The 10389-nt window shown below is 33.3% G+C and overlaps 1 protein-coding gene across 1 annotated transcript; it reads right to left on the reverse strand.

The window, feature by feature from the left end:
* Positions 1-6699: 6699 nt before the first annotated feature.
* On the reverse strand, positions 6700-9682 carry SR (serine racemase). Its single transcript, XM_086227470.1, has 7 exons — positions 9544-9682; positions 8748-8959; positions 8536-8622; positions 8219-8449; positions 7614-7690; positions 7309-7495; positions 6700-7153 (listed from the first exon to the last, which is right to left on the reverse strand). Exons 2-7 carry the CDS (start codon positions 8921-8923, stop codon positions 6907-6909), a joined length of 1005 nt encoding a protein of 334 aa, XP_086083596.1. The 5' UTR covers positions 8924-8959; positions 9544-9682; the 3' UTR covers positions 6700-6906.
* Between the last annotated feature and the right edge of the window lie 707 nt (positions 9683-10389).

Raw genomic sequence — 10389 nt, forward strand, 5'->3', positions numbered from 1 at the left:
AAAATTTTAAAATACAAATCAATTTTTTATTAAAAATAAAAAGATTTTGGTTCAAGGATGGAGTTTTAGATAAAAGATATTGTATTCATTTCTATCTTTTTTTTCTCCTGAAAATAGAGGTAGAAAATTTTTTTTTGTAATCAAGGGTGTCCTAAGCCAACTTTCGCGCACCAGACTAATCCCTTAGGCTGGTCAAAGTTAGGCAATCCATGCTTGGCCTAGGGAATTCACAAGAGATTTTACCTCTCTTACTATCTGACTCCAAAAAGAGATAAAATTTTTTGACACAACTCGAATACTACATAACATTAGTGGGTTTGGATCGACTATTTTTTTACACAAACACTGATATGGCATGACATACTAAACACAACTAATAAACGGATTAAAATAGCGTTAAACATGTACAACACGATTTGCATATTTAACTATGACATATAAACACATGTATTGTATGATTCATAGTATAAATATATAATTTTTTTTTTTTTATAAGTGATGCATTAGTGCTACCTTTTAGTTTGAAAATAAAGAAATTATATTTATGTTTTTAGATAACAAGATATATGGGTAAACTTGAAAATAATATGATTATAAATTAGTAGAATTAAGATTGAGTCATTTGACATTATCGATTAAATGAATCAAATTAAAATTAATTAATATTTAACACGAAATAAAATTACAGGATAGTAACGAACATGACCTACAAAACCCTAGCATGAATGAGTGAGGTTGGTACTAAATGTAAGTATGGTTTGCATTAGCGAGTTTTTTTTTTTGGCCCTCATTGGTGAGTAACTTATTAGCATTAACAAAATCAGTAGTGCTAAATATACTACATTTTCATACCATAATTTCATATCATCTTATGTGGTAATTTACATGGCATTCATACATTTGATATTAAAAAATAAAAATAAAAACTTAAAAATGAAAAGAAAAATTATGTCCAATAAAATAACGTGAAATGATATAAAAATGTAGTAAGTATAGTATTGTTCTTAACAAAATAACAGAGCAAGCACCGTCCGGTATTTGCGGCAGTAATCATGTGCCGAGCTTTCAGCGCACATTAGCATTACTGCATTGGCATGCACCTTCCCACTTCATTATTAGCACACGATACCACATCCACTGATACAAACTCTCATCTTGTCTGTCTTGTTTATCGTCAAAATATCGTGAGAAAACGATTCCACTTGATACATAGCAAAGAGTTACTGAATTGGTTGATGCATTCAATTATTTTCTCAAATTAATTTTCTCTAACTCTGTTGATATTTATTTTCTTTTAAAGTACCAACACTTTAGGGTGTCGCATAATATCATCAATGTGACCAAAAAAATATCATGAATCATTAGATCTCACTAAATATGAGAGAGGAAAAAAAATTAGAAAAACTTTTTTTTCTTTTTCAAGAAAATACTACTTATCCCAAATTTTATTTCTCAAATTATAGGAAAATTACAGTTGGAAGAGTAGTAGAATTTGTCCCTATACACCAAATTTTGATTCTCCTCTCTGAATAAAAAAAAAAAAAAAAAAAGCAAAACAAGACCCTATACATAATTGCATGAAAAATAAGAAAGAAAAAGTTGGAAGATTATAAGGCATATATTTCCCAGTATGACTTTTGTGGGGAAAGTTAGGTGTCACTAAACTAAATGATTATTGGCTCATTTCTATAAGACTAGTGATTAATAATATGGTCAATAAATGTATATATGTTGAGAGTATCTCACATTAGATAAATAAAATCTTGCATAATGGTTTATAAATTATAAGGTATCGGGTCTCTCCATTCATTTTTAATTAATTTTAGATTAAATGCTTCAATTTTCACTACAAATTGTTCTATTTTGACTCTAATTAGAAGCAATATGATAAAAGTTTTAGTAGCATGATAGAAAATACTGTAATAGAAGTTACAATAAGAAGAGAGAATGGGCCGGGTGGGTAGAAAGTGAGGTTCAATTCCTGTATTAAACTTTGGCTTTTTTAACTTATTATGAAACTTATTTTGGATATATTGAAGGGTTTATACTTTATATTTGATTTTTCATTGCTCTCCGGTTGACAAAGTGAGTTCTCCCCATTATATCTATATTATAGATATTATCAAATGAGTATAAGTTTAGGCTAGGCCCAAGCAATCAAAATTCAGTAAAACTAATTATTTGAACAAGTAGAGTACTGCAATTAATAATGTTAATTACCATATAGAGAGTCATCAATGCTAGCTAATTGGTTTAGTTTAGATTTGCAATTTTCAAGAAGCATGCCTGCACCACCCTTCTTCCTCTTGGACTTTCATTCTTGTTTTAATTTGATCTCTTTCCTTGTGAGTGTACTTTTATGTAGCTATGTAAGGGCGGTCAAGTCATATGCATAAGGCCATTCTTTAATTTTAATTTCTCTTTTGCTGTTAATTAGTTGAGAAAAAGTCCTCCTTGAAATAATACTAAAAAACAAAGAGGCTAAAGAGAATGAAGTTTCCTCTCAAGTTATACACAATATCCAGTTGTTCTCCATCAACTTAAAAGCATGTGATCCATCACAAATATTCAATGGTTTTGATGTACAACAACTACCACTCTGTTTCCTATCTCTTTCTCTAGATTGTGTGTTTTCAAGTATATATAGATTAAGAATGGACAAATACCTAATAAATATTGCATGCATCTGGTAAATTTTACTAAATAATGTATAGAAAGATCTGTCTTCTAGCTTGGACCCAAAATAAAAGTAATAAATGAACATCATTAAAAAAGCAAGTAGTTAAATACGTGGACCCATTTTTTATTATTCCAGTGGCCTGCAGCTGATTGTATAATATGATATGAATTTTTTGGGTTGTCTTTTATGTTTTGGGCATGAAAGTCATCCTTTTTTGTCTTAGTTTGGGTGTGACACAAGAACTGGAGATTGTTTAAGCATGAAGGGTCCTCAGTGACAATGCTTCCAAGCAAGACACTCTAAAGCTTGGAGTATTTTTAAAGGCAGGAGGACTGGAGGAGCCTCATGATTCATTTTGAATTAAGATTGTAATTCTCATCAGAATTCAAAAGTGGGCAAAACCCAGTGGAGCTTCAACAGGTGTTAAAAAGATACTAAAATCATTTATGATGAGTCACCAAAAGTAAAGAGTGAAGGGTCCATCTTGCCTTATGTAGTCAATAGACTTTAGAGTTTTGACAAGCTAGCACTCAGATTTCATGGGCTTGATCTGCATAATTAGCTATCAGTGTCACATTTCATATAAAGCATAAGAGATTAAGAGAAGGTGGACCCTCCAATTCTTGGATTTTTTCTTCTTTCCAGTTTCCTGAATAAAGCAAGAGTCTTCCTCTGAGAAAGAAGGTTTTGTTTGGTGTTGGCATTAAATTGGTTCCCTCAACACCACTATACTACCACATTATTATATCCACTTTTTCTTTTGCTTTCTTTTCTGATTTCTTCCATATTTCTTTCGTCCTAGTTGAGAAAATATTCAAATGCCAAAGCTTTAGTCAAGTTGAATAAGGCATGTATGAGAGTGTTTTCTAAAGAGTTGATAGAAATAACTAAAAGTGTTTTTTGAGCTAAAAAATCACATCATTTTAATGTTTTTTGAAGAAGCACGTAATAAGTGCTTAATTAGAGAGTTAATTTTTACATTTACAAGAAATATTGTACTTTTTGATAAAAACAAATTTATATGCTTCTAACGTAAACGCTACCAATAAACATATTTTTTACATAAACACTCTTAAGCAGGTCATAACTAGTCCTCTGGAAAAAGGGATAAATTATCTGAAAAAGAAAAAATTGAGTTATTCAAAATTTATGCAACAAATTGCCTTAGGCTATTGAAAGCTTTTTGCTAGTTAACTCTTACCCTTTGTGCACACTTCCATGCATATTGAGACCATTATTTCACAAATAGTGAAATGTTTGTGCATAGCAAGGGTCCAAGCGATGTATATATATGGGTGGGGAACAAAGCTATTATGTATATTGATTTCATGTTTGGTAGTTTTTGGCTTAATGCTGCAGTACTATTGGATAATCTGTCTCCATCAAAGTGGATATAACAGTAAGATGTTTCAAGGTTGGTTTTTTTTTTTTGGTCAGAAAGGTTAGGTTAAGGATTAGAAAAGCAAGGGCTCCTTGATTAGGTACAGGCCCAAAATAGCGTACAGAACCAGCTTGCAGATTCCAACAATGGATACAAATATGAAAGTGACTTTGCATTGACAAAGTTTTCATGAACCGAAACATATAGCGTGATGGGGCTTAATATTTACTCCTACATTTAATATATAACTCAATAATATGAGGATCAGTAATTTTTCAATATGACAAACACCGTCACGTGACATATATATTTATCAGTATTACCTTAAATGTATAAATTCGTTATTTACTCATATTATAATTTATTATTTATATTTTTTTAATAATTTTTTGATGTGACAAGCACCATTATGTAATAAATACTTTAAAAATATAAACTTGTCGGCTACTCATGTTATAACCCGTCGTCTATACATTTTTCAAACACAACACGCTACGAAACGGCACATTCAACTGTGATATGATCCTCATTTACCATGATTAACTGGGTCGTATCCGTCCGACCCTCCCCAACTTATACCTTTAGCAACAAGTTGATGCCATCAATATCATTTTTATCAAGTTGAGAAGGATGTATACACAGGACAGTGGCTTAGTATTGACAATTAAAACGAAGTCCTGATCCGTAACCCAATGCTATGCTTAAAATCACCATTAAGCAATCTGATATGGATAAATATCCTGCATAGTACAAGAGCAATAAATTCTATCTACATTAGTTGATGATATCGACCCTGGAGTTAATAATGACATTTATTTGAGTGTTGGAAAAGTAATCAACATTTAAGCCAAGATGTGGGCCTGTGTCCAACCTAGTTTTGTTAAGCAATCGAATAAGAAAAAACTTACATATAATATAAATAAAATATAAAAGCATAAGTACTATTATAGAATTATGTTATTAGATTTGAATACCAAATCAGTCATGAGTTTCTCTACGCTTACAAATTAATACTGATATAACAAAAATGAATTCTAGTCAGCCCTACTAAACAATCACCAACTCAAAACTAATCAATAATAGACAAAGAGGTGGCCCAATACATTATATATTTGGGTTAACCCAAAGACTTTAAAATTTTCAACCCAACCAAAGTCGAATGTACTTTCAATGTATGTAACTATGCATGGTTTCATTTTTGCAACTGCTGCAGTAGTTGATTGACCATTTGACCATAACATTCATCACAATCTGGCAAATACTAGCTGCACTCTTTTTCAGCACCATGACAGTGATGCATGTGGTTCTCATCCGTACGTGCATGTGTGTGCACCAATGCCTCTTTCACTTCGTTATTAATGTGTGAATCTAACTAAGAAGGAATGTTAAATCTTGTCCATGTCCAACTCCATTAATTGCTTCACCCTACTCTCATCAGACCGGGAAGAAGACAGCTCTCAATCGTTATTCATACAAGAGAATACAGAGTCTCTTGGAAAAATGCTTAAATGGGGTCCTAATGAGACCACTACTCACATTTGTGAGTGTGGTCCGCCCCATTTTCCCAAAGTTCTTCGAAATTAAAGATATTTAAATAACTACAAGCATTTGATAGCAGCATAGGATTGAGCTCTTGAAACTGCAAGTGTAAAACATGTTCAGACCAACACAATGGCCCATGAATATGACATTGATGCATGCATAATGCATTAATCCAAATGCTAAACTGTTCCATGCATTCACTATACATTTCTAACACCTTACAATACATACTAACAAATTGTGAATCAGAATCACATACATGAGGCTTGATGACAATTAGCATTTATAAAAAATTAGGATTCTTGTGACAGATCACAGTAAAAGACAGACCAATGATTTCCACACCAGCTTACAAGCAAAATCATCTCATTTATATTCGGACCTATTTAGTGCTGAACCAACCACTCATATCTCAGTGGTCCCAAATGCGGGATATATAGCCACATAGCTAATAGCTTATTCAATTGTTTGCGGTGCTAATTCTAACAATCATACATCAACTTGCAAAGCACAGCAAAGACTGAGTCATATATATACAATTTATAAGCCGTATAGTACACTGAATCATTGAATAACAGACAGCTCACTGAAATATCAGATTGCACTGAGATAGACCTTTCATGCATTCATATCCTTTCCCATTATTAAATCTATGAACTAAGACAAATCTGTCAAAGCAATTCTTACAAGCTAGCTGATTCGCAAGATTAGCTTGCCATAAAGTCTCACAAATGTATTGGGCTTGTATAAATGCATAAATAAATGTTATTAGTACCATGTACGTGATGGGCTTTGTTTTGGTGTTGGTTCTAGGTTCTCCGAAATTCATTGGGCCAAGCTCAAGGACAGAGTCACCTAGCTCATTGAAAACTTGGCCTTGTTTTAGTTTCTGCATACTAGATTGACACTTGGCCCAAAACTGTAAGTATAATTTCCTTTCAGCCTCTAGCAAAACATAGTTTTCATTTTTTAAAGGGTTTTTCTCGAAACTGTGAATCCTCAATCTTTTAGGGTAAAGACTGTATTCAAGCATATACCAAACCCTCAAGGAATTTCTAAACAAACAATGAGTGGAAATAATAATAGAAAAAAAGGGAACAGCTTTTCAACAGGTTTTTATGAATTTTGCAAGCTTACAGAGAACTCTAAATCTGTTCACTGTTAATAGTACTTAAAGGACACTAGTGACTAGTGTAGATAATACATAAAAATGTGTCAAGGTTTTCGATTTGACTTCGTAGGAGCAAGCATCAGTATTAAGGGAAAGAGCGAGTTTGAAAACAAAAACCAAGTTATTTAGCTTTCATTCTCTGTATGCATCCCATAGGATGCCTAGGTCTACATTACCTCCAGAAAGTATAATTCCTATATTGCTGCAATCCTTCCAAGCAGAATTTTTGTTGAAACTATCGGATAAAACAGCAGCAAGGCCTATTGCTCCGCTAGGTTCTACGGCAACCTTCAGAATCTCGTAACAGAGTTTCATGGCATTTATAATCTCCTTGTCCTCTACAGTTATAATGCCATCGACAAGATCTCTTACTACAGGCCTGGTTCAGCATAAAGATAGACTGAGTTACTTAAGGTAAATTTCCAAACATGTGCAGAAGCACATTTAATACTGAGCTAGGCAGGAATTTCATTATTGAGAAGCTGAAGATAAATTTCTAAAGAACCCGTTGTACAAAAGTAGATTTTTGTATACCATGTAAGATCTCCAAGAAAAGCTCGAAGCCCATCTGCTACAGTGTTGGTCTCGGGCAATGTTATTATCCTCCCAGCTGCTTTGGATTGAGCTGCATCATTAGCTCCCTCAGGTTCAGCAGCTAAAACTCGAATGGAAGGGTTTATGGACTTGGCAGCCAAAGCCACACCTGATATCAAGCCACCTCCTACATAAATAACATGGTTAACACCAGAAAACAAAGCTCAGAAATCAACAACAAAAGTATGCAGGAACAAGAATGAAAGAATTGACAAAATTTGATGATTTAATGAAGATAAACAAACCACTTATGGGAACTATAATAGTGTCTAACTGGGGAACCTGTTCCTCCAGAAGTTCCAATGATATGGTACCCTGCCCACTGCAAAACAATTAAACATGTCATAAAGCCCTAATTTCATTAGGTACGTTGATTTAAGATACCCTGCCCACATTATTACGCTAATAGGAACTATAGTAGAGTCAATACATTCACCTACAAGGAAGAAGTCATAATTTTTTTAATGTATCAGAATTGTTTAAGTATTAGGAATTAGCCTATGTAATACTTACTAAGGAGTAATCAGGGCAATATATCCCCATAAAATTTAAGGCAGCAGCTATTGTTGTATTTTCAAGACAATATGGTAAACATGATATATACATATAGAACAACAGTTTACAAATCATAACATGATTTCGATTTGGTTGTCCTTGAACCAAAGACATACACTCTCTCACTGTAAGTCTTAGTTTTAATCAACAGAGAAGACTTTCAAGAGACATCCTAAGTTTCAATAACATTTATACAAAACAAGCACATCACTGTGCAAAAGATTTCTACTCTGCCCTTATCAAGGGAAAAAGATTAAACAAATGCGGTTAAAACAAATAAAAGCCACACTTGTACCTTATTATGCGCCTATCATTGTAAGGATGTAGAAGAACTGCGCCAGTTTCTTGCAACACCTTGGATGCAGTACTTTCCCTTGACTGCATTGTGGCCTCACTCCAGATAACCTGACCACCGTAACGCATGACATTCTCAACTTTGCATTTTGGAGCATTTTTTGGTATAACTATGTATGCAGGGATTCCCCGTAGTTTTGCAGCCAAAGACAATGCTGCAGCATGGTTACCACTAAATTTGGAGGGCAATATCAGGTGGTAATCACACAAACTGGTCAATGAAAATACCCATGAGATACAAATGAGCCCAAAGCAAACCTGCTGTGTGTTACAACCCCTTTAGCAGCCTGATCATCATCAAGTGAAAATACAGCATTGCAAGCACCTCTGAATTTGAAAGCACCACTGTATAGGTCACATAATAAGAATTATTTTCTGAGGAAACTATAATGAAGAACAAACCTATATAGGAAAGAAGTACAAAAATCAGAAGTCTCCCACTAACTGATAAATGTTAATTAACTTCTCACCCTTTTTGGAAGCATTCACATTTGAAAAACAGCCGTCTTCCTGAAAGAACATTCAAAGATTCAGAGGACAAGACCGGAGTTTTGTGTATGAACGGCTTGATGCGTCCTTGTGCTTCCTTTATAGAGGAAATATCAGCAGCATATTTTACCTCACTCGTTTGACTTTCTGCTTCCATCTTTATATCACCAGTAAGAAAAACTTGATTTTGCAACTGGATAGAACAAATCAGAGAGAACTTTTTAGCAACTCCTTTAACAATCTAAGAATGTCTCTAATACTAATTGTAAATTAAAACCCCTACAAGCAAAAGAATGACATCTTGCAATGTTTAAGTTAGTTTTTCGTGTGTCAAAAGTATAGCAAAAGAAAACTAGTTCCATATGTAGAAAATTGTCACAGAATTTAAAGAGATTTAACATGCTTACAGTCACCCTAATTCACTTAAAATCAACCATAAGCTAATATGAATCGCGCCCATTAATTCTTAAACCATGCTAAGTTTAACGAAAAAAATAACAAACCATGCTAAGTGTCAAACAGGTCCAGACGAGTGAACCCGACCTCGATGGTCAAAAGGGTATCGAAGATTATTCATTGTAACCTATTTCTCAAGCTTACTTCCTACAGTTCACTTTTCTTTGCTATAGCAGTCAAGTATTCAAATGGGTTTTGCATTTACATTATCCAAAACTCATCACAACTACGAGCAAAAGTTATAAACATAGGATTCATAAATCATCAAACAGAGGAGATGCAGAAGAGCCTGTGAGAAAGCTTCAACTTCGAAGAACTTACAGTATTGAGCAAATGTCCAAGCTGATGATAATTTGGTCCCTTCGGCTATTTTCCCAGTTTCAGAATTCCTGTATTTCATTTCTGGGGAATACGTTGGCAAACGCCTCCTCATTGACATCGTTGGAGACTTAGAGAGTATCAACGCGCATCATCTTCTAATGAAAAACGACAAATAGAACGGCGTCGTTAGTTAGATAAAACGTTTTTTAAGTAAGAAGTTTTATAATTTTTTTTTTGTTAAATACAAAAATAGTCCACGAACTTTATAGTGAATCTCAATTTGGTCCACTAACTATAAAAAGTGTCAATTTGGTCCACGAACTTTTCAAATTGTACCAAAGCAGTACAAATGTTAATTTTCATTGAAAAATTTAACGAAAACTGGTCATGTGCACAGCAACTCAGCAAGTAACCACATTTTCAAAGGCATTTTAGTTCGTTCATCACATTTTCATGTGACCAATTCCGTTAATTTTTTGATGAAAATTAACATTTATACTGGTTTGGTACAACTTGAAAAGTTCGTGGACCAAATTGATACTTTTTATAGTTAGTGGACCAAATTGAGATTCACTGTAAAGTTTGTGAACCATTTTTGTATTTAACCCTTTTTTTTAAATCTAGGAGAGAGACATTCGAATATAGAATCTCATATACATTTTATGGTATGTTTGGCATTGGATGGAGAAAAAAACTTAACATTTAGACAAAACTTAGGAAATTAGAACATCTAGAACATCTTACTTAAGTCCATAAACACAAAATTTTAATAAATTCAATGTGGAAAAAAATTGGTAGAATTTGAAAGTTATAAATTCCAACTTTAAAATTCTTCTAAATTTGTGT

This window comes from Dryas octopetala, chromosome 9 (genome assembly GCF_963921425.1).
Source record: "Dryas octopetala chromosome 9, drDryOcto1.1, whole genome shotgun sequence".
Lineage (NCBI taxonomy): Eukaryota > Viridiplantae > Streptophyta > Magnoliopsida > Rosales > Rosaceae > Dryas > Dryas octopetala.

Excerpts from the sequence above, each read along its gene's own strand:
- SR (XM_086227470.1), bottom strand. The coding sequence starts at position 8,923 with ATGGAAGCAGAAAGTCAAACGAGTGAGGTAAAATATGCTGCTGATATT. Across the intron at positions 8,623-8,747 it reads TGTGAATGCTTCCAAAAAGG|TGGTGCTTTCAAATTCAGAG; the intron begins GTGAGAAGTTAA and ends TGACCTATACAG. Across the intron at positions 7,154-7,308 it reads TTTCTTGGAGATCTTACATG|GCCTGTAGTAAGAGATCTTG; the intron begins GTATACAAAAAT and ends ATGCTGAACCAG.